Source organism: Geotrypetes seraphini, chromosome 3, assembly GCF_902459505.1.
Source record: "Geotrypetes seraphini chromosome 3, aGeoSer1.1, whole genome shotgun sequence".
Lineage (NCBI taxonomy): Eukaryota > Metazoa > Chordata > Amphibia > Gymnophiona > Dermophiidae > Geotrypetes > Geotrypetes seraphini.
The window spans coordinates 206895637-206920597 of record NC_047086.1 but is presented as its reverse complement, the minus strand read 5'-3'; the positions used below and the strand labels follow the sequence as shown (position 1 = coordinate 206920597).

Genomic DNA, 24961 nt, shown 5'->3' with positions numbered 1-24961 from the left:
GGGAATGGTTCGCTCAAGCCTGGGAAAGAGATGACTGCTACTACAATTATGCTTCCTGACAGTGGGCTACAACGAGAGTACCCCTTAGAGCAGTGTATCGCAAACTGTGTGCCTCCTGAAATTTCAGGTGTGCCGCGAGACACTGGGGAGGAGAAAATGCGCTGGGTGCAGGCTGACTGCCTACAGGACGTGCCTCTTGCGGTGAGAGGCACATCCTGTAGGCAATCAGCTGGCGCCGGTGCCTCTCCTTCTCTCTGCATGTCTTCCCCTGCTGGCACCCCCCACTGGTGGCTCAGGGCCCGTCTTGAGGGCCTTCGCGCATAGGGTTACCAGACTTCTGGATTTCCCCGAACATGTCCTCCTTTTGAGGACATGTCCGGGGTCATGGACGGCTCTTCAAAACCCAGCACTTTGTCCGGGTTTTGAAAAGCTTTCCTTCGTGCAGGAGGGCATCCGCATATGCACGGATACAGCGCGATGATGTCACGCGCATGACGTCATTGCATCATATCCGCGCACGCGCAGATGTGCTGCCCAACGAGAATAGGCAGCAGGGGTCGGGGCAGGATTGGGGGCGGCACCGGGGTGTGACGGGTGGGACTAGGCAGACCTGGGGGCAGGTCTAGGTGTCCGGATTTTCCAGATGGAAAATCTGGTAACCCTATTCGCGCATGCATGCCACATCTTCGTGTCAGTGCCCGCAAACTTCCGCATGCCTCGAGCCTTGGCCACTTCATTAGAGAGAGTACTGTCCAGGCCCTTGGGCAGAGGTGAGAAATAAAATGGCAAGAAAAGCTATAATTTTAAAAAATTCTAGAGGAAGGAGAACTACGCACCTGCCAGCACTGAAACCGCAACTGTCTACTAGCCCGGAAAGTTAAAATATTTAACCATTGACAAGATGTAGTGTCATGTTTACAGGATTCGTTTGGCTGGCCTACTGGTTCTTCTCATGGCGCCTGCCCGTGAATAGTCTTTGTAAACCCTGCTACTGGAACTGGAATATTCTAAATTAACAACACTAAACCAGGACAACTGTTAAAATGCTCCTCTCAAGTCAAGTCTCTTGCCTTTTGTGGTCCGTGAAATGGACAATCTTTGGACCTTTTCTGTAATTAGTGCAGAGATTATAGCACAGCAGCCGTAGCACATGATGGGAGGTCCATAAGACTGTCCAGGACACCGAAAAAGATCTTTTTATCTTCCATTAGAATTCTCACCCCTCTGCTAACAGGTGAAATGACCTGCCTACAGTCTCGTAAACTCAATCCATTCTCCCAACCATGATGGCACAAAAGTCACTGCTCAGAGACATTTCTAGATGAGCCACCCTCCTAGAAAGAAAGAAAAAGGTCTCTGCTGTGTCCCTTCACACTGCCCGAGTGAGCAGAGGCCTTTGTCCTTGGTTGTACAATGATGTCACTGAGCTGGTGTCAGATGCCTGTCTGCCTGGGCACCCAGGGCTGTCCTGTCATTTAGATGGGCTCTCCACTGCCACCCTCCCGTCCTTCTCCTCTTTCTCCTGCTGAAAATTGAAGGCACTGTGAGGAGTTTCCGTACTCCCTCCCCTCCCCTAGTTGACCGCCAGGCTTTCATGGCGGCTTCTTATGGAGTCCTCAGCTGATCAAGGCTGGTGTAAACATCCTCGGTTTCACTGAGCTCTTCAAAGATAGGAATCAAGCTGAGGAGTTCTGTGTCAGACGTATCATCGAACCAGGACTGAACAGGCACCTGAAAACACAAGAATCCCATTAGCTAGGCAGGCCAACAACAGGGTAATATTTTGAATATATGAACATCAAGCTGAGACAACACTGGCAATAGATCTGTATACTTCCATGCCTGCATTCTGGATTTATTTTATTTATTCAATTTTCTATACCATTCTCCCAGGGGAGCTCAGAATGGTTTACAATGAATTTATTCAGGTACTTGAGCATTTTTTCTTCATCTGTCCTGGTTGGCTGACAATCTATCTAATGTACCTGGGACAATGGAGGGGATTAAGTGACTTGCCCAGGGGTCATAAGGGGCAGCGTTGGTTTGAACCCACAACCCCAGGGTGCTGAGGCTGTAGCTTTAACCACTGTGCCACACTCTCCGCCCTAACGCTGAGTGGCAAAGATTTCCTTGTCTACACATCATGTGTATAATTGTTCTACTGCCTCTAAATCAATTGAATTACAGAGCATGGGTGAAAGTTTCAAGCAGAGCAAGAAACAGCACCTTTGACACCATTAGGATATCTTTTCAATTGGTCACCAATCACGATTTTAATTTATTTTTTTTTTTTGTCAAAGCTATATCTTAGTAGAGTAGAGTTTACATAATCCGCACCAAATGCAGAACAAGCACCCCCTGTACCCTGGTATTAACTGGGGGCTTACCGCATTCTCCGGATGGAAGATGTAGGATGCAGGCGAATTGTCAAGGATGATTGTCTTCTTCAGGTCCCTCCCTAGGCGGCTGAGGTCTTTGACGTAGCAGCCCTGATGGAAAACGCAGGACTCCCGGAAGAGTCGTGCCCGGAAGACGCCACACTTGTCCAACAGGTCTGTCACAGGGTCAGCGTACTACAGAGCAAGCAAGAAAGTGATATGTCATTTCTGTATGAGATTCTTGTGGCTCAGCAGGGAAAGTTACAAAATTTTAAACGATTGAAATTATATCTATTTAGCAAAATGAAGTACGGGGGCTGAATATTTTGTTGTAGGATTGCGTGCTGGACGCCAATTAATGCTTTCATTGTTTGTGTGAGTGATGTTGCTATATTATTATGTATGTATTTGCTGTGTCCCACTTTGTAGAAAGCGGGATATAAACGAAATAAACTATAACTATAGGGTCCTTTTACTAAGGCGAGCTAACCGAATTAGCACATGCTAAAGATTAACACACACTAAATGCTAACGTGCAGATCATCAAGGCCAAAGAGAACACGAATTGCAGGTCAGATTGGGTTATATATATAATAATATGCCCGTGTCCCCTTGTTTACGTTGGTCGCACTAAACAGCCGGTCCATCTACGTCTGAACGAACATAAGTCCAGAATAATCACCCAACTCTTGACAGCGCCCTGGGTCCAGCATTGGATCTCTAAAAAGCACATCATAGAACAGATCAAATGGAGGGTGATTGAAAGGCAGACAGTACAGAGGGTGGAGGGCGACTTAGTGGCCAAATTAAATTACAGTGAACAAAGGTGGATTTACCGCCTGAATACTGTTTCACCCATTGGGTTAAATTTGGAATTAGAGTGGTCGTCTCTTATATGAAGTCTCATTAGGGTTTGCAAACTTTGATCTCCTTGATCTATAGTTTAGGAGTGCGCGTGATAAACATAGTATTCAGATCACACTGGCTTTCAGATAGTTGGGCTCCCCCGGGAGCTCGTGTCGTTGGCCCACCCCGGAGCCGACGTCATGATTAGCGGTGACTCCGCTTAGAGGCGGGCCCGACACCCGCATGGGGGGGTATATAGGAGAAGCTGAGCACGCCGCGGCCATCTTACAAGATTAGGAGTGGTCGCGTTGTGGGAAACAAATGGTGTATAGAGGTAAGATCCCTATTAAGCTTTTTAGGGGTATACAGATGAGGAATTTTCAATATTAGGTATACTTTTATTAAGAAATTGAACATTTTTATTATCATTTGAAGGGATTTGAGCTCTGATGAAACCCGTTCAGCGTGAAACATGTTGGCGGAGCAATCCCTTGAATGAACCACTTTAGCTAAGTATTAGCTTCATATTTAAAATTAATTTATGTGTAAGGAGTTGAAAGCACATCACTATTTAAAATACGTATAAATATTAATGACCCGGTGAGGATCCAATGTGTAAATCCAACCACTATGAAGTTTATTGGAGTGGATGGTGGCATTTCTGAGGGTCAGAAGAAAGTTATTGTTTGAGTGGATTTACAGATGGTGGCCTCCATTAGACCATTACCCCCTAGAAATTGATGTTATTGATCCTCTCTTGAACAACATCCTTTAATATTCCTGGGTACATATCAGTTCGCATATAATATAATGGGCGCATTAGTATTTAGCGTGCGCTAAATCGGTTAGTGCACCTTAGTAAAAAGACTCCTATCTTTTCTAAAGGCTTCCTCCAAAACATGCACTCATTAGACTTAGGGTGTTAGATCCTGTGTTCTTCTAATTCTTATGTAATCTAATCCACTGTTCTTCAACCGCCGGTCCGCAGACTGATGCCGGTCTGATCGGTGCTGATCTGGTGCTGTCTTCGGGCCGGCTCCCTCTTCCTTACTGACGCATAAAGATGCTCCTACGCGTGTCCCACGCCTGACCCGGAAACCTTCTCTCTTGACGTCGCAAAGTCAGAGGGAAGGCTTCCAGTTCATAGAAACATAGAAAAAGACGGCAGATAAGGGCCGCGGCCCATCTAGTCTGCCCACCCCAATGAACCTCCCCTATTTATCTCTGTGCAGAGATCCCACGTGACGATCCCATTTCTTCTTAAAATCAGGCACGCTGCTTGCCTCGATCACCTGAAGTGGAAGTCTATTCCAGCGATCAACCACTCTTTCGGTGAAAAAGTATTTCCTGGTGTCGCCGTGCAATTTCCCGCCCCTGATTTTCCATGGATGTCCTCTTGTCGCCATCGGACCTTTGAAAAAGAAGATATCTTCTTCTACCTCGATACGGCCCGTGAGGTATTTGAACGTCTCGATCATGTCTCCCCTCTCTCTGCGTTCCTCGAGTGAGTATAGCCGTAATTTATCCAGCCGTTCCTTGTACGGGAGATCCTTGAGTCCCGAGACCATCCGGGTGGCCATTCGCTGGACTGACTCAAGCCTCAGTACATCCTTGCGGTAATGAGGCCTCCAGAATTGTATGCAGTATTCCAGATGAGGCCTCACCATGGATCTATACAATGGCATAATGACTTCAGGCTTGCGGCTGACGAAACTCCTACATCCTATGATCTACCTAGCCTTAGATGAAGCCCGCTCCACTTGATTGGCAGTCTTCATGTCTTCACTGATGATTACCCCTAAGTCCCGTTCTGCAACAGTCCTTGCTAGGATCTCGCCATTTAGGGTGTAAGTCTCGCATGGATTTTGGCTGCCAAGGTGCATGACTTTGCATTTCTTGGCATTGAAGCTCAGTTTCCAGGTCCTAGACCATTGCTCCAATAGGAGTAGGTCGTGTTTCATATTGTCCGTTGTGCTCTTGCTTGTTATGTTACACAGTTTGGCGTCATCGGCGAATAACGTTATTTTACCGCGAAGCCCCTCAGCCAAGTCTCTTATAAAGATATTGAAAAGGATCGGGCCCAAGACCGAGCCCTGCGGCACTCCGCTGATCACTGCCGTCGTTTCGGAGGGGGTGCCGTTCACCACCACCCTCTGAAGCCTACCACCAAGCCAGTCCCCAACCCATTTAGTCAAAGTGTCACCTAATCCTATAGAACTCATTTTGCACAATAACCTGCGGTGAGGGACACTATCAAATGCTTTGCTGAAGTCCAAGTATACAATGTCCAAGGACTCTCCAACATTGAGCTTCCCCGTCACCCAATCAAAGAAGCTGATCAAGTTGGATTGGCAGGATTTCCCCTTGGTAAATCCATGCTGACGGGGATCCCGCAGATTCTCCTCATCCAGGAACATATCTAATTGGTGTTTGATTAGAGTTCCATTAGTTTGCTCACTATTGATGTGAGACTCACTGGTCTGTAGTTCTCAGCCTCTGTCCTGCAACCTTTTTTGTGGAGTGGAATGACGTTAGCCGTTTTCCAGTCCAACGGGACTCTACCTGTACTAAGGGAGAGATTGAAGAGCGCGGATAGTGGTTCCGCCAGGACGTCCCTTAACTCCCTGAGCACCCTGGGGTGTAGGTTGTCTGGCCCCATTGCTTTGTTAACCTTGAGTTTTGACAACTCACAGTAGACACTGCTTGTTGTGAACTTGAAGTTACTAAACGGGTCTACTGAGCCATCCTTTTTTGTAGTTGAGGGCCGGAACCTGGCTCCTCGCGGGTGAAGACCGAGCAGAAGTATTCGTTTAACAGTTCAGCTTTTTCTGAGTCTGCTTCTACATAGGTCCCGTCTGGTTTCTTAAGGCGTACTATCCCGCTTGTGCTGCGGTTTCTGTCACTAATGTACCTGAAGAAGGATTTATCGCCCTTCTTGATGTTCTTTGCTAAAGTTTCCTCCATTCGGATTTTGGCCTCTCTAACCGCTGTTTTGACGTCTCTTGCTCTAGTCAAATAGACTTCTCTAGAGTCCTGAGATCCCGTATGTTTGTAGGAGATGAACGCTTTTTTCTTCCCTTTTATGAGGTCCGAGATCTCCGCAGAGAACCATTGTGGCTTATTGTTCCTACGCCGTTTACTCCCTGATTTTATATAGCGATTGGTCGCCTCCTGAATGGTAGCTTTCAGAGTCGACCATAGTTCCTCTACGTTATCTGTTCCTGCTTGGTTTTGTAGTGCTTGATGGATGAAATCCCCCATACCCTCAAAGTTGGCGTTCTTGAAGCTAAGGACCCTGGTCAATGTGTTAGTTTTGGCGAAACCCTTCCTGAGCTTGAACCATATCATATTATGGTCGCTGGAGGCCAACTTGTCGCCCACTGAGACCTCAGTGACACTTTCACCATTGGTAAGCAACAGGTGCAGTATTGCCTGTTCCCTCGTTGGCTCCAACACCAGTTGCCTCAGTTTAGCTCTCTTCATAGAGTTCAATAGTCTCCTGCTGCTGCTGGATGCAGAGGAAAGTGTGTTCCAATCCACATCAGGCATGTTGAAGTCTCCTAACAACACTGTATCCCCACGCAAGGTGATATTCTCTATGTCACTGATTAGTTCTATATCTATGTCATCCTGTTGCCTTGGGGGTCTGTAAACTATGCCAAGATACAGGTATTTGTCATTCCCCCTGGCCAAATTTACCCAAAGGGATTCCCCTGTGTACCTGATATCTGTGATTCTGGTGACTTTAATATCATCCTTAGTGTATAATGCTACACCACCTCCCATTCTGCCCTTCCTGTCTTGGCGAAGGAGGTTGTATCCTGGTATCACCACGTCCCACCCGTGGGAGTCGGTGAGCCAGGTCTCAGATATCGCCACCACATCCAGGTCAGCGTTTCTCATTTCAGTCTCAAGTTCCAGGATCTTGTTGCCCAAACTATGGGCGTTGACGTACATAGCCCTCCATGTAGCATGTTTGCTATGCCTCCCTGGGGCTGTTCCTGCTTGAGCTGCGCGGAGCCACTTCCTGTGTCTTTGTTCACTGCGTCAGTAAGAAAGAGGGAGCTGGCCCATAGATAACACCGGGGGAAGCATAAAATGGCCAGAAGTTAAGGCACAGCATGGAGGGAGGGAGATAACAAAGGTAGGGGGAATGGTTTTAGTTTTTAATTTAGTGATTGAATTGTGTTAATTTTGAGAATTTACCTCTGCTGTCTGTATAATCTGTTTTGGTAGGAATTAATGTTGAGAAGCATATGTACAGTGTGCTTTGTATAGTTTAATTTTGTGGTTAACCATTATGTGTTAATAAGATAATGTTGTGTGTATATAGTGAAAAATGAATGAAAAAAATAGTGTTACAATTAGTACTATTATGGGGGGCGGGGTATGGGGTAGAGATGGGCGGGGTCTGGCCCACGACTTAGCTCAGTGTTCTTTAACTGCGGGTACACAAAATAATTATTTTATTTCCGCCGGTCCTTAGGTATCAAAAAGTTGAAGAACACTGATCTAATCTAATTTAATACAAGATTTCTGAATCCCTCTAATACCACTTAGTTCAAGGCGATTTACATCAAAAAGAAGCCATAATAATTCTAAGGGAAAGTACAATTCCTTGGATAAAAAGATATCATTAATTCTTTAACTAAAAGTACTAACTTTACAATCTATCATATAAAAATGTTTTCAACATTCTACAAAATTTCCAATAACTAACCTCTGTCCTTATTTGTATAAGTAAATCATTCCAAATAACAATAGCACATTTCTTAAGCTACTTTTAAGGGGAATTTTAACACAGGTATGCCAGAAAGAGGCCCATAACCCAAAGTCCTCCTGACGCATGTAGGACTGACTGAAATTATTATACAGACCAGAAGCAAAAGAGGGCACCATTCTTAACCACAATTAGGGACTATCTCACCCAAATGCAAGAAGATTTACCATCCCACATGGTTCTCGTCCCTCACCAGGCAGGGTATAAAAAGTAAAGAACACATGCATGTTGGAGACCCTTGGGGGTGCCATAGGCTTGAGAATTCATATAAGTCAGCTCTGGTACCTTGGCAAGGCTGGCAGTGAATAGCACACATTCAAAGAGCTCCCCCATCCTCTGCAGAAACTCATCCACATAAGGCCTCTTTAATACATACACCTGGAGTGAAGGAAGAAGAGTCAGGTAAGTACAGAGGATGATGCAGACACTGCTCCAAGTTCTTACATTGTAACATACATAGCACATGATAGCAGATAAAGACCTATATACCATACACTTTTAAACCCCACTCTTCTTATTGCAAAACCCAAAGGTTTAGTTCTCTTTTAATGGTTATATAGCCATTAAAAGCCATTATATAGCTTTGATCTAGCCTCTGTGTAGCCTTAATATTTATGGGATGAAAAAAACCCTCAGAATTTGGAGCTTTCCACCTAATCGGGGTTCCAGACATGATTACTCACTTTTGCTCCCAGTACAGTCATTGGCAAAAACAAAAAACAAAAAAACTTTAGTCTAGAACAGTGTTTTTCAACCTTTTTACACCCGTGGACCGGCAGATATAAAAGAATTATTTTGTGGACCGGCAAACTACTAAGACCGAAATAAAAAAACATATTTCCGCTCCATCTCCGCAAGCTCGGTCCCAACAAACCATCTGATCCCATCTGCACAAGCCTCAGTTATGATTTTATATTGAATGTATTTTATTAAAGTATAAAAAGAAACAATATTCTGTACAATTGTCATTTTATAAATATAAATATTCAGAGCAAGGACCAACAAAACCCCTGTCTCCCCTCCCCTTCACATATATAAGAACATAAGAAATGCCTCCGCTGGGTCAGACCCGAGGTCCATCGCGCCCAGCAGTCCGCTCACGCGGTGGCCCAACAGGTTCAGGACCTGTGCAGTAAATTTCTATCTATACCCCTCTATCCCCTTTTCCAGCAGGAATTTGTTCAAACCTTTCTTAAACCCCAGTACTGTACTCTGCCCTATAACTTCCTCTGGAATTGTATTCCAGGTGTCCACCACCCGTTGTGTAAAGAAGAATTTCCTAGCATTAGTTTTGAATTTGCCTCCTTTCAACTTTTCCGAATGCCCTCTTGTTTTTTTATTCTCTGAAAGTTTGAAGAATCTGTCCCTCTCTACTCTCTCTATGCCCTTCATGATCTTGTAAGTCTCTATCATATACCCTCTTAATCTTCTCTTTTCTAGGGAAAAGAGTCCCAGTTTTTCCAATCTCTCAGCATATGAAAGGCTTTCCATCCCTTTAATCAGTCGTGTTGCTCTCCTCTGAACTCTCTCGAGCAATGCCATATCCTTCTTAAGGTACGGTGACCAATACTGGACGCAGTACTCAAGATGTGGGCGCACCATTGCCCGATACAGCGGCAGGATAACTTCTTTCGTTCTGGTTGTAATACCTTTCTTGATTATACCTAGCATTCTATTCGCTCTCTTAGCGGCAGCTGCGCACTGTGCTGTCGGCTTCATTGTCATGTCTACCATCACCCTCAAGTCCCTTTCTTGGGCACTCTCATTCAAAAACTTCCCTCCCATCGCATAATTATACCTCGAGTTTTTGCTTCCCACATGCAATACTTTACACTTCCCAACATTGAATTTCATCTGCCATCTCTCTGCCCATTCCCCTAGTTTGTCCAAGTCTCTTTGTAATTCTTCGCAGTCCTCCTTTGTCCGAGCTCTACTAAATAGTTTGGTGTCGTCCGCAAATTTTATTATCTCACACTTCGTCCCTGTTTCTAGATCATTTATGAATATGTTAAAAAGTAGTGGCCCGAGCACCGAGCCCTGCAGAACACCACTCGTGACCTTTCTCCAGTCTGAGTAGTGGCCCTTTACCCCTACCCTCTGTTTCCTACCTTCTAACCAGTTTCTGATCCATCTATGCACGTCTCCGTCCACCCCATGGTTCTTCAGTTTCCGGAGTAGACGTTCATGAGGCACCTTGTCAAAGGCTTTCTGGAAATCTAGGTATATGATGTCTATGGGGTCTCCTCTGTCCATTTGTTTGTTAATTCCTTCAAAGAAGTGCAGTAAGTTAGTCAGGCACGATCTTCCCCTGCAGAAACCATGTTGGCTGGTTTTTAGAAGTTCGTTTCTTTCAAAATGTTCATCGATGTTTTCTTTTATCAGTGCTTCCGCCATTTTCCCCGGAACCGAGGTCAGACTCACCGGTCTGTAGTTTCCCGGGTCCCCTCTTGATCCCTTTTTAAAGATGGGCGTTACGTTGGCTATCTTCCAATCCTCCGGAATCACACCTGTTTTCAGAGATAGGTTGCAAATTTGCTGCAGTAGTTCTGCTATTTCCTCCTTTAGTTCCTTCAGAACCCTTGGATGGATTCCATCCGGACCCGGCGATTTGTCAGTTTTTAGTTTTTCTATCTGCCTGCGCACCTCATCAAGGCTCACTTCCATGGATGTTAACTTTTGTGCTTGATTTCCCTTAAAGATTTGTTCAGGTTCCGGTATGTTGGTTGTGTCTTCGCTTGTAAATACCGATGAAAAGAACATGTTAAGTCTTTCTGCGACCTCTTTCTCTTCCTTCACCGCTCCCTTCCGGTCTCCGTCGTCCAGTGGTCCCACCTCTTCCCTAGCCGGCTGTTTCCCTTTAATATATCTAAAGAACGGCTTGAAATTTCGTGCTTCCCTGGCTAGCCTCTCTTCATACTCTTTTTTGGCTTTTCGAACCACACGATGACATTCCTTTTGATACTTTCTGTGTTCTTTCCAGTTTCCCTCAGATTTGTCCTTCTTCCATTTTCTGAATGAGTTTTTCTTATTGCCTATCGCTTCCTTCACTATTTTAGTTATCCACGCCGGGTCTTTTGTTCGACTCTTGTTGCACCCTTTTCTGAATTTGGGGATATACAGATTTTGCGCCTCGCTCACTGTATTCTTGAAAAAGGACCAGGCATGTTCTACCGTATGCCATTTTTTGGAAGTGTTCCTAAGTTTCTTCTTTACCATTCTTCTCATTGCTTCGTAGTTTCCCTTCTTGAAGTTAAAAGTTGTCGCTATGGTTCTCTTTCCTTTCAGTATTCCTATTTCCACCTTGAACTTGATCATATTATGATCGCTGTTTCCCAAAGGTCCCACTACTTCCACTTCCTTTGCAGGTCCCCTTAGCCCATTTAGGATTAGATCCAGAGTGGCATTTCCTCTCGTCGGTTCTCTAACAAGCTGCTCCATGAAGCAATCTTGTACAGCCTCCAGAAAGTCTGCCTCCCTGGCGCATCTTGAGCTTCCAAGACTCCAGTCTATCCCAGGGTAGTTGAAGTCTCCCATAATAACTGTGTTACCGCTTTTACATTCTCGCTTCATCTCGGCTTCCATTTCTTCATCGATTTCTCTGGTTTGCCCGGGTGGACGATAGTATAGACCTATCTTTATTTCAGGCCCTTTCCTTCCTGGTATTTTAACCCATAGCAATTCTAGCTTGTTGGCCGTCTCTGCTATGTCCATTCTTGTCGATTGTATGTTTTCTTTTATGTATAGTGCTATTCCTCCGCCTTTCTGTCCTAATCTGTCTCGGCGATAGAGTTTGTACCCCGGCAGTGCTGTATCCCATCTGCTTTCCTCATTCCACCATGTTTCGGAGATTCCAATGATGTCTATGTTCTCTGCAATAGCCATGGCTTCTAATTCTCCCATTTTGTTTCTTAGGCTCCTTGCATTAGTATATATGCAATTTAGCTCCTGGAATTTTGTTGCCTTCATTTCCTTTCCCTGTGTTTTGGTCATTAGATTCTTCTCTTTGGTTGTGATCTTTCTAATCTCCTCTCCTTTGTTTGTCGACTCCTGTAATTTGTCCCTTGTCTCATCCCAGCCTTTTATCTCCTTAGTATCTTCACAAGATACCTTTTTCCGAATCATCGACGCTTGGTCGACTGTCGGCTTTCCCCTTCTTGTTAGTTTAAAGCCTGTTCTATTCCTCTCTTGATGTTGTTTGCTAGAAGTCTAGTTCCCTCTGCGCTCAGGTGCAGTCCATCTCTCCTGTAGAGCTTGCTCTTGCCCCAGAACGTCGTCCAGTTCCTCACGAAGTGGAATCCTTCTTCCTCACACCATCTCCTCATCCATGCATTTATTGATTGTAGTTCCTCTTGCCTTTTCACATCTGCCCTCGGCACTGGTAGGATCTCTGAGAACGCTATCTTCTGGGTCCTCATCTTCAGCTTCATTCCCAGAATCTTGAACTGTTCTATCAGTGTGTTTCTTCTATAGTCCCTCCTGCTGACATCGTTCGTCCCGATGTGGATCATTACTGTAGTCTCTTCCGTCTCCGCTCCTTCCAGGATCTTTCCAATTTTGTCCACGATGTCCTTGGCTCTCGCTCCCGGGAGGCAGGTCACCAGTCGGTCCTCTCTCCCTCCTGCTATGTGGCTGTCCACCTGCCTCAGGATCGAGTCCCCCACTAGGATCGCTGACCTTCCCTTCTTCAATGTTCGCTTTGGTCTCAGGTCGATGTCCTCGGTATGTTTCTCTCTTTCTTCCTCTGGGCATCGACTGGTCAATTTCTCGCCTTCTTGCGTTTTTCCTCCGTCGGTGTCTTCTTTGTGGTCTTCTGTTTCTTGCTCTCCCTTCGATGTTGCTGTAACTTCTTCTTTCATCTGAAGTTCGTTCTCTTCCACCCTCTTTCTGTATGCCTCTTCAATGAATTTCTCGAGTTCCCTGACTTCCTCCTCGATGTGCCTCTCGCTCATGAAGTCTTCAGTTGTCCTGATTGGGTCGTCCGTGGTGTAAAGTCCTTCTAGCTCCTGTATCCTGTCCTCTAGTCGCTTGACTTCCTTCTTCAAGCTTTCCAGCTCCTGACACCGACCGCATACATACGACTGTCTCCCCGAGGGGAGGTAGTCATACATATGACAGTCGGTGCAGAACACTGGAAAGCTCATCTTCTGGTTTCCCTCTGCTTCCATAGTTGTTCCTACTTTAATATAACACTTAAGACTACGTGTTCCTTGTGAGCCTGCTTCTTTCTGCACCTGCTTTTTGCCTTACTGCCTACTTCTTGTGTGTGCTGTGTTTGTTCTACCTTACCTTACTGTTGCTTGTGTGTGTTCGTTCCTTCTGCGCCTGCTTCTTCTGTACCCTTCAGTCTTTCTCTGGTGCTCCTGGGTGTAGTAACTTGGCCCTTCTTAAGGCCCTTCTTAAGGCCCTTCGCAAAGGCCCTTTCGCTAAGTATCCCCTCTACTATCAAGAAAACTGAACAAGCCAAATTATTACAGAATGCTATACAGAAATATCATGCTAACAGAATACTGCAGTCACACATGACAGGAATAGTGTTAGGCTTTGCAGTCCCGTTATGTCTCTAGCAGGATATATATTTCAAATCTGATATATTATATTGACAAAATAGAAATAAAATGATTTTTTTCTACCTTTTGTGGTCTCTGCTTTCATCTTCTTTTCACTCTTTTCCTTCCAGCGTCTGCCCGTTCCATCCACTTTCTGCCCTCTCCCCCTTCCATATGTATCTGACTTCTTTCTATGCCTCTCTCCCCTTTCCATCCAGCCTGTGCCTCCTCTCTCCTTTTTACATCATTCATTCCAGCTTCACTGCTTTCTTCATTTTTATCTCTCCTATACCAGATCTAGTATCTTTATCCCTCTCTCATTTCTCTGCTGACCCCCTTTCCAGCATCAATCTCTCTCTACTTTCTCATTCCTCTTTCTCTCCCCTTTCCCTCATCTGATTTCTCCATTCCACCCTGACCCCTGACCCCCTTCCCCTCCTGTAATCTCCCTGCCAGCTGTTTCCTTCCTTTTTTCTTTCTCCCTTCCCTCCTCCCCTCTATCCAACATTAACTCTCTTCCCATCCCTTTCCCTCCTCACCTCCCAGTAGCATATCTTCTTCTATCTCCCTCCAGGTCCAGTAGCAGCTCTTCCTTTATCCAACAGTTTCCCAGCCTCCAACAGTAGCTTCCTCTCCTTCCAGCAGCTCTCAGTACTTGCCTGCAGCAGTGATTTCCTGAGGCAGCCTTGGGTCCGTTGCTACCTCTGAGGAAAGGGGAAGTTGCCGAAGTGAATCACTGCCCTGGTAAGTACAGAGCTGCTAGGAGAGGAGACAGCCACTGTTGAAGGCTCCCTATGATCTTACTCCTGCTGTGCCCTGCACATTCGCGATCCCCCCAAGCCGGCAAAAACAGTGTTGCACCGCAGGCCCTGCCGCCCAAGATGAGCCGGAGGCGCCTACCCGCCGCATCCTGCACGTGGGTAGAATCTCAGCAGAGACGCTGCTGATGGCCCCAATTGACACGCTGACCTCCCCGCGCAAGCTGACCATCTCCTCTCTGCCTGCACTTTCCCCGCGGCCCTCTTCGGCGACTCGGCAGGGGCAGCGATCAAGACAGACTGCCGACGTCGGGACCTTCCCTCTCTGAGTCCTGCCTATTTTGTTTCAACTTAATGTTTCCGCATAGGCGAGACTCACAGAGGGAATGCCCGACTACGGCAGCCTGTCTTGATCGCCCGAGGCTGGGAGGAACAAAAGATTTCCACGAACACCACTGGGGCAGGAAATTTAACGGCGTCGATCTCGCCGGCCCTGTGCGGACCGGCAGGAATTTTCTGCGGACCGGCGGTTGAAAAACTGTGGTCTAGAAAGCTCCAAATTCTGAGGGGAGACTTCCAGGTTAGCGGCAGGCTGCATGTGAAAGTCACTGCCAATACCGTAACCTGAAGAAGCAAGCCTTAAGAGTATTGAGGAAGAGAGGAAGAAATGTTGTTGGAAAAAAAAGGAAGGGGTGAGAGGAAGGAAAGTTGGTGGCACAGGGAAGGGGAGGGAAGGGATAAGAGGAAAGAAAGGGGAAGGTGAGAGGAAGGAAAAATGCTGGCACAGGAGGAGGAAAGGGAGACATGCACGGTGAGAGGAGAGGATGAAATTGCATATAATGGAGGGGAGGAAGGGAGAGATTGTGCATGGAGGGGAATAGATAGATTTGACAGAGGGCACAAAGAAGGTAGAGAGGGAGAGAGGTGTTGGACATGGAGGTAGGGAGGGAGAGATACACAGAAGGTGGAAGGGGAGAAGGAGGGAAATGTTGGAATCAGGAGCAGAATGGAGTGATGGAAAGATGCCTGGAAATGGGAGTGAGGAAAGAGAGTGGAAAAAATGCTGGACCATGATGGAGAGTGCGGCAGGGAAGAGATAGGGAGATATCAGTCTATGAGGATGGGAGAGGGAAGAAAGAGAGCAGATGCTGGATTATAAGGGTGGAGGAAGGAAGACACTGAGAATGGTAGAATCCTGAGGGTGAGGAGAGGATGGCAAGGAAACAGATGAGAGGACTTAAATAACAGAGGGCATATATTACAGAATCATGCTTAGTGGTACCTAACTTAAACTTAGGCGCTTGTAATGTAGGCCAGGGTTTAAAAAGCCTACTCTATAGGCACCTAACTTCTTTAGAGCAGTGTTCTTCAACCTTTTTACACCTACGGACAGGCAGAAATAAAAGAATTATTTTGTGGACCGGCAGTTGAACACTGGGCTAAGTCACGGACCAGACCCCACCCCCATAATAATACTAATTGTAACACCATTTTTTCCATTCATTTTTCATATATACACACAATATAATCTTATTAACAACACATAATGGTTAACCACAAAATTAAACTACACAAAGCACACTATATGCTTCTCAACATTCATTCCTACCAGAACACAGATGACCCCTATGCAAATATGGGACCAAAAACTAAAAGTACTAATATATACACAGGAAACCCTAAGATTCAAAGCCTCTGCATACAGTACAACCCCAGAGAAATAGAAACAAATGCATTTCTTCCTGAGCAGTGCAAAATACAGACAGCAGATGTAAATTCTCAAAATTGACACTATTCAATCACTAAATTCAAAAATAAAATCATTCCCCCCACCTTTGTTGTCTCCCTCCCTCCATGCTGTGCCTTACCTTCTGGCCTGCTCCCGCATGGCCGTTTTATGCCGCCCCCAGTGTTATCTTCGGGCCGGCTCCCTCTTCCTCACTGACACAGTGCACAAAGCCGCGGGCAGCAGCTCCTTGCATGTCCCGCGCCTCTTCTAGAAGCCTTCCCTCTGACATTGTGATGTCAGAGAGAAGGCTTCCGGTTCAAGCGTAGGACACGCATAGGGGCCACTGCCCGTGGCTTTGTGCACTGCAGCAGTGAGGAAGAGGAAGCCGGCCCGAAGATAATGCTACATCGATTGCACTGCGGACCGGCGGTTGAAGAACACTGTCTCGGGCCTGATGCACATGCCAGCTTTGCGGACCGGCAAGAAATTTCTGCGGACCGACACCAGTCCACAGACCGGCGATTGAAGAACACTGTTTTAGAGAACTGTGCCTAGTGGTGCCTCCATTCCTAAACACTCCTACTTTGGTGCTAGACATCATGCAATAGGCACTATCTTTTGTAGAATCGAGCCTAAGAAGATAAGCGCCTATGTCCCAATTTAACTAATTACCTCCCTCCCTCTTATGAAGCTGTGTTAAGCTTTTTATTGCCGGCCATGGCAGTATTAGCTCCTATGCTATTAGAATTACTATGAGCACTGAAGCACTTCTCGTACCTTGCCATCCTGCAGTAGAAACCTCTAAAAGGGGGAATGTTAATATTCAGACTTAGTTGGCCATGAGTTAGCGCATAGAGATAGGATAGATACTTATCTGGTTCTATTTATGTTCTAAATCTGGCTGGCTATGTCTGAATATCAGGACCGAACCAGACTCTGCCCACGGATCGCCTCTGACACAGCTGGCTTTAATTTCAGCACTAACTGGTCATTTTCAGCCAGAATGACAGGTTATGTTCTGTGAAAATGACCGGAGAGCTGCAACCTAGTGAGTTAACTGATTGATACATGGCTGAGCTTAAATGTTGAAGCATAAATACCGACTTATTCTAGTATTCTATAACAGCAATTACATGCATTAATTGCATTCAGAAAATCTGCACTTGGTGCGCTACATCATAGCATTTAGAATTTACCCCCAGGTGTTTTTAATATACAATAACTCAAGATACACACTTTAAAACTGTTTTAAGTCTCCTATCTAAACTCATTCTCAAACAACCTCTGCTCCTATCACAAACTAGCTGCCCCCATCTCGATGAGAGTCTTTGTACTCTGCTGTGCACTGGCCGCCTCCCGGAACAAGTAATCGAGAGTAGGCCGCGTTGCCATGGAAACAGCCTATCCTGGATTACTTGAACCTGGCTGTGGTCACCTTTGAAGCTGTGTCTTTGTGTCCAGTCGTCAACTACTGACCTTCGGTACCGTCTGCACCTTCAGGAGTAAGGTGGAGGAGCTTGAGAAACAAGGCCACTTTGTCTTACCGGGACTGACAACAATCCTGCAATGTTTTATCCATATGTGGTTGGCCCATTTTCAGGAAAGAAGCAGCGGTCTGTTCACATCTTTATACATTAGAGCTAATGCAAGCAATCCCTCTATTGACTCAAAATATTACTGTCAAAATTATGTGTGTCCCCAATACACTTTCAACATGAGAACCTAGAGTAGCTAAGTTACCCAGTTCCAGGGTGGAGATTTTTTGGCCAGTTCTGGTATAAAGATCCTTTTCAGGACTCTCACTAGTCCAATATGCACCATGCTAATGCTACAAACCCCCCCCCCCCCCCCACACATCCCTGATGGGATGGCTGCCATGGTTCTGCCTGCATTGTGGTGGATTGTTGCATTAACTGTAAGAAGTAGTGTTTGCTGGATCATGAGCAGGGCTGGTGTAAGACATGATGGGGCCCAGGCAGATGCTAGGGAGGAAGCCCCAAAGCTTGCTTGCAGGCTGTCCCTCTTTAATCTTCAGGAAGGTATGGGGGCCCAGGGGAACTGCCCTGTTTGTCCACTCATAACACCAGCTCTGATTTTGAGTTAGTGTCCTTGTGTGAAGTGTGTGCGCCGGCCAGAGGTTTTGCCACCCCTCTGCCTGGCTGCCAGAATTCAAAGAGTGAACTGGAGAGCTTGGGCTACAGGCTGAGAGAAAGGAGCTTAACTGCAGGAGAAGCAATTGTGTGGAAATATTCCCACTGAGAGAAAGAAAGAGGGTCTGTGTGGAAATAGATCTCAAGGCAGAAGGATTGTGAAGTTTCAGTTAAGAGGGGACTAGTTGCCAAGCATGTGAAAAACCCATATTCCAGAAACCAACCATTATTTAATGGGATCACAGCCACAAGTAAAGGGACTGGGCAATCTTTGATTTTACTGTGTTCACTTAAACTATCTCAGAGAAACATTTGTTTTTGCATCAATCCTTCAGTAAAGTCCATGGTAGAAAGCTGCATGGGAACAGGGTTGGCAGGGATCCCACAGGGCTCACCCTGGGTCCACGGGGATGAAAGCACCTCTTGAGGGGCTCCCGCAGTGTATACCTGTATCCTGGCGGCCTCCTCCTCCTTCCTTCCAGACAGCCGAACATGTTTATTCACAAAGCCGTGGGCAGTGGTTCCAACATGCTGCCCACGGCTGACCTGGAAGCCTTCCCTCTGATGTCAGAAGGAAGGCTTCTGGGTCTGCTCGTGACTTTGTGAAGAAACACATGCAGCTGCCTGGAAGGCAGGAAGAGGAGGCAGCCAAGAGACAGTTATATACCACGGGAGGGAGGGCATGAATTTGTGCCACAGAATGGAGGGAGGGAGGGAGGGAAGGAAGGAAGGAAGGAAGGAAGGAGAGTGGCACGTTGGGACATTGGAGGGACACAGCGGAGGTGGTAAAAACTAGGACAGTGTGTGAATTCAGTGCCACTATAAACATAGCACATTAGCCCCGCTGAGATCTTGTTCTCCCTTTTAATTTTAAATATCTCAGAATACAATTGAAATTACATATTGTTTGTGTTTGGGCAGCGTCACACCACTTTTGGTTTGGGTTTGGCAATTTTTGATATGGTAATGGGTATTTCATCCTTTTCCTATTGTGATTTCAAGAAAGCCTAGGGATAAGTATATAGATGGTAGAACAGAGTAGTTGATGTGGATGGGCAGACTAGATAGGATAGGTATCTGCATTTATTTTCCATATTTGAGTAAATCTCATTCTCGTACTTGGGATCACAAAGCTCTTTTTTTTTTATCAGCGGTGTATGCTAACACATATAGGCCCTCTTCTACTAAGCTGCGGTAGAGGTTTCTACCGCTGCCCGGAGCGCTAAATGCTCCGTCGCTCATAGCATTTAGTGCTCCGGGCTGCCGCAGCTTAGTAAAAGGGAGGGGGGGGGGAAAAGTGATTGTGATTCTTCTTTTTCATTTATTTAATTTGCATGAAAATCTGGTGAATTTTGCTACCCGGTTTATGATGAAAATGATCAGTGCATGAAGAATATAGGTTTTGAGAGCAAGTTTTATTGTAGCTCAATTCAAGTATTATAAGCTTCCTAGAGAACTCTGCCCCTTAAGATGGAGCTGAAAAGCTATTTATTCAATTTTCTATGCCATTCTCTCAGGGGAGCTCCCAGGGGAGCTCAGTTTACATCAGTGGTCTCAAACACGCGGCCCAGGAGCCACTATTTTGAGGCCCTCAGTATGTTTATCATCACAAAAGTAAAATAAAACAGTTTCTTGATCATATGGCTCTTTAGCTAAAAATGGCAATATTATTATTAAGACTTAGCCAAAAGGAAAGATTTATAAACTATAGAGTTTTACCTCATGCAAAATTGTCATTTCTTAATAAGACATTAACTATTTTTTTCTGAGGCCCTCCAAGTACCTACAAATCCAAAATGTGGCCCTGCAAAGGGTTTGAGGCCACTGGTTTACATGAATTTATTTGGGTACTTGAGCATGTTTCCCTTATTCTGGTGGGCTCATAATCTATCTAATGTACCTGGGGCAATGGGGGGGATTAAGTGACTTGCCCAGGGTCACAAGGAGCAGCGTGGGTTTGAACCCACAACCTCAAGGTGCTGAGGCCTTAGCTTTAACCACTGCGCCACACTCTCTCCCATAGTAATCCATAGTAACAGTAATCCAAGCCACAAGACCAGAAGAACAATTTGACAGCAATTTTTACACATTACAATAACATTGTCTGATCTGTCAAATAGTAAACTGAACTTGAAAAATTGGCAGTGGGACAGAAGATTTGCAAGAACAGTAAAAGTGCTACTTACGCATGTGCATTATCTCTTAGTTCTAAAGATTTCTCTTTTAGACTTGCATAGCTTGAGGCTTTAACGGGGGAAAGGGAAAGGAATTGGGACTAGGGCTTGTCTAATGCCTTTTTGTAGTTATACAACCACACTCAAAGCGGTTTACATATATACTGGTAATTATTTTGTACCTGGGGCAATGGAGGATTAGGTTACTTGCCCAGGGTCACAAGGAGCAGCCCCAGGCATCAGAGGAAAGTCTTCCAGGTCAGCCATGGGCAGCGTGTTGGAACTGCTGCCTGCAGCTTTGTGAAAAAATATGTGCGGATGCCTGGAAGGAAGGTGGAGGAGGCCGCCAGGTGACAGGTACACTTCACAGGAAGGGGGGCATACAGTAGAGGGAGGGAAAGAAAGAGATGGTAAGGTGGGGAGGGAATAGAAAGGGAGAATTGTTGAGCATTAGTATCTGAATAATAGGGGAAGAGAGACGGTGGACATGGGGGAAAGAAGAAAGAGAAGAATTGTTTGGCATAAGGAGGGAGAGAGAATTATTGGACATAGTCGTAGGAGAGGAGTGAGGTAGTAATGCATGGGGAAGAGAGAGATGAGAGGGAGAAATGTTGAATGTGGTGGTGGAGAGGCAACAGTGGGACAGATGAAAAGAGATGCAAGACGAAGGAACATTGGGCATGGTGGTGGAGGGAATGGAGGGAGAGATGCGGCATGGTGCTAGAGAGGAGTGATAGAAGGAGGAATGTTGGGCATGGGGATGACAGAGGGAGAAATGTTGGATGTGGCAGTAGAAGGGATGGGAAAGATGCATCCTGGATCTATTTCTCTGTTTTTCCCCACTCCCTTTGCAGCAAGGGAGGGAATGAGAGAAAGAGAGATGGTGGACAGTGAGAGAGAGACATTGCACATGGGGGTGGAGGAAAGAGAGGAAGAAATGCTGTTTAGGGGTGGGAAGGAAAAAGGAGGGAGATTGATCTAGGAAAGAAGGGAGTAAGGATGCTATATAATAGGAGGGAGGGAAGAGAGAGGAAAAATGCTAGACAGTGGTAGGAGGAACCAATGGACAGCAACTAAAGAAGAATTTGCAGAAAAAAAGAGAAACTGGAGCCAACTTGATGGAAAAATAAATCTTCAGACAACTAAGGTTTAAAAAAAAGGAATTTATTGACTGAAATATATTAGCTTTGGTAAATGTAAATAGTAAATGTCTTTCGTATCATGTTCAACAGAAAAGGAACTGCATTTGGCTGGTAAGGATCCCCAAGCACTGCCAGCTGAGATTCTCCTCCAAAGGTGGCCAGAACTCCCTTCTACCAAGTGTAGCAGTCACTGGCAGCATTCTCGAGTCACTGAGGTGCAGTATCTATGGCTTAGAGACATTGCTGCTGCCTGCCAAGCCTGGTAAAAGGAATTTTGGGCACCTTCAGAGGAAGTCTTCAGCTGACATAGCCTGACGATCCTCATCAATTGGAGTATTTATATTTTATATTTACATTAGACAGGGGTGTCCAATGTCGGTCCTCGAGGGCCGCAATCCAGTCGGGTTTTCAGGATTTCCCCAATGAATATGCATTGAAAGCAGTGCATGCACATAGATCTCATGCATATTCATTGGGGAAATCCTGAAAACCCGACTGGATTGCGGCCCTCGAGGACCGACATTGGACACCCCTGCATTAGAGGATCTGGCAGAGACCCATTTACAAAATATGTATTCTTCCCAATTAATATTTCTAAAGTAATACAACGTCTTTACTTATTTGTAAATTGGTTTCTACCATAGCCTCTAATTCAGTAGCATAATTTATCAAATAACTACTTCTGAAATCTATGGAGACGGATTTAATTTCTGTCCCCGCACAACTCTCTAGTCCAGGGCTGCCCAAGTCCGGTCCTCGAGATCTACTGGCAGGCCAGGTTTTCAGGATATCCACAATGAATATTCATGAGAGAGATTTGCCTGCAATGCCTTTTTGGTATGCAAATCTCTCTCATGCATGTTCATTGTGAATATCCTGAAAACCTGGCCTGCCAGTAGATCTCGAGGACCGGACTTGGGCAGCTCTGCTCTAGTCCATTGGAGCACCCCATACCTGGACTTGTGAAAGGATCTTCTTCCCCACCATTTCCTCAGAGAGAACTTGCTCCTTTGCAGAAGAGTGTGTGCTGAGTGATGGAGGGGACAAAAGCAGGAGTAAAACATCCTGAGGGGCCCTTTGGAGTGAAAGCCACCTGAAGGACTTCTCCAAGACAGGATACCCTGTCCCTCATCTGGTTTTAAACTTACATCCCAATTCAGTGTCATACTTGTAGTTCCCAATTCAGCCTCTTGAACTCAGTGGTATAGGTCCCCATAGTGCATCAAGATGGGTTGTCAGAAGCCCTGGACTGGCCCCAAATCTCCCTCTTGGAACTGGGTAACTTGACAGCTTTTGAACATTCCAACTCATTTGCTTTCTTAGGGATCTCCATTTTGTGGTGCAGGTGTGATGGCAGCATATCCCACTCCTTACCAGACCACACCGACTTTACTGATGTCCTTCTACAAAATAACACAGTCCCAGGCACCTTACAGCCAAACCTGCACAGAATTATGCTTCCATGGGAAGATTAATTTCATTTTTTATTTTGACTTAAAAGGAGACATATTATAAAAATAAGTAATATATACGTTCTGTTCTGTAGGAGTGACATTTTATTTAAATAAGGTGACATTATAATAATTATATCTATAGCTATATGTTAATTATTTAATTTATAACATTTTTATTGAAGAAATCAGTAAATATACAATATTATAATAGAATTAAATAGTCATTAAATTAAAATTCATCATATTAATTTCCATCAAATATTTTTTATTTCTTCAAAATATATTTCCAAAATACCCATTACATCTCTCAATACCCTCCCCCTAATTCCTACCCCCCTTCCCTTTTCCTATTGACCTCTCCCCCCTATCCTCCCTATCTTAATTATTTAAAATGCTTATTTAAGTAAAATGTCACCCCTACACAGCAGAGCAGAATGTTTTGGTGGCTATACTCATCTGAAGTGGTGCCATTTATTTCACCACAATCCTCCATGGTAAGAACAGCAAGGTGGAGAAAGAGTTCTCTCCTGATAACTTTCTGATATGTGAGGTGGGGGTTGGCAAAGAAAACCATATCGTACAACATTCAGTTAGCAGTTCACAAAAATAAAATTAATATTCTTATTAACCTGTTCTTTTTTCATTCTAATTTACCCCCTCTTTTATCAAGCTGCACTAGAGGTTTTTAGCGCGGGCCGGCAAGGTAAGCACTCCGATACTCATAGGAATTCTATAAGTATCAGAGCACTTAACGCTCTGGCCTGCTTGATAAAAGCTGGCCTTACATTTCAGTTCTGTGGACATTTTAGCATTTATGTCAAATATTTTTATTGAACAGTTCAATAAACGTTTCAACAAACCATACAATGTCTCATTTTTCTTATATCTTACAAAACATTGTTAGTGCCTAATATACCCCTCCCAGCATCTTCAACCCCAACCCATATCCTCCCTTAAAGGTCACTGTGAAGCACAGACTTTGGTATGAAAACATCTGAAACATATACAGGAGCAGTAATCTGACACCATTAAATACAAGCATTGCAAAATATACAATATGAGGTAACCCCAAACCCAATCCAGAAAAGCAATTCTCTGAATCCTCTAACTCCAGAGGGGTAACCTGAACTCTTATGGGCTCCCCCATCCTACAAGACCAACTATAATCCTAAACCTCCCTAAAGGAATTTTAGCATTTAAAGACAGTGAGGGGCATAATCAAAACTTTGAAACGTCCAAAAACCATCCTAAGTCCTTGGATGTCCTAATAGCAGGGACATCCAAGTGCTGATATCAAAACCAACATTCTGGATGCGCAGAAGCACTTCTAAGCTGCGTACGTCCAGAGCTCAAAGGGGCATGTTGTGAGGTGTGTTATGGGCAGGAATCGGGCGGGCTTAAACCTGGACGTATAGCAGCGATAATCAAAGCTTTCCTAGAGGGAATTTAGACGCCTGCAGTTAGACCTGTTTTATTTGTGGGAGGGACCTAAGGCCTTGAATGGTTCAAAATCGCCATTTTGAGCCAATCAGGGTCTTAGGCCCCTCTCATTGCAGCCCAAGATGCAATGGAAGGGAGAAGGCCCATCATTCATAGCACACGTTCCTGTAGGCAGGAGAGAGTGAGCTTCCCTCCTGCCGATTTTGCAGCAGAAGGTACAGGGGTGTCGGGTGATGTGGGGAGGGGGGGAAGGTGTTCTATGATGTTGGGTGGTGTTAGGTGATGTTGGGGTGGGGGGTATTCACTCCCAGTCCTTGAGGCAGTATGCATGCAAATTTTTCTCATGCATATTCATTAAGGATATCCTGAAAACCCAACCTGTTGGCAGCCGTTGAGGATGGGGAGCAAACAGCACTGTTTCAAAGACTTTGAAAGCCCCTCCTGCTGAACTACTCTCTCCACTATCATTTAACTTAAACAGGAGATGTTGCTGTACTGATCATTATCAGAAAACATAACTGCCACTCCCTCTCATACAGTCATAAAGCAAAGATTAGATGGGCT

At 45.3% G+C, this 24961-nt stretch overlaps 1 protein-coding gene across 2 annotated transcripts in view; it reads right to left on the bottom strand.

Annotated features, from left to right (window-relative positions):
• Nucleotides 1-374: 374 nt before the first annotated feature.
• Nucleotides 375-24961, bottom strand: part of CTDSP2 (CTD small phosphatase 2) — a 116192-nt gene continuing 91605 nt past the window's right edge. For both annotated transcript variants that reach the window (XM_033939037.1, XM_033939038.1), the window contains 3 exons: nt 8290-8382; nt 2388-2573; nt 375-1731 (listed from right to left, as the gene is read on the bottom strand). In XM_033939037.1, the coding sequence (XP_033794928.1) occupies nt 1606-1731; nt 2388-2573; nt 8290-8382 (405 nt within the window). In that variant the 3' untranslated portion in view covers nt 375-1605. The remainder of the gene's footprint in view (nt 1732-2387; nt 2574-8289; nt 8383-24961) is intronic.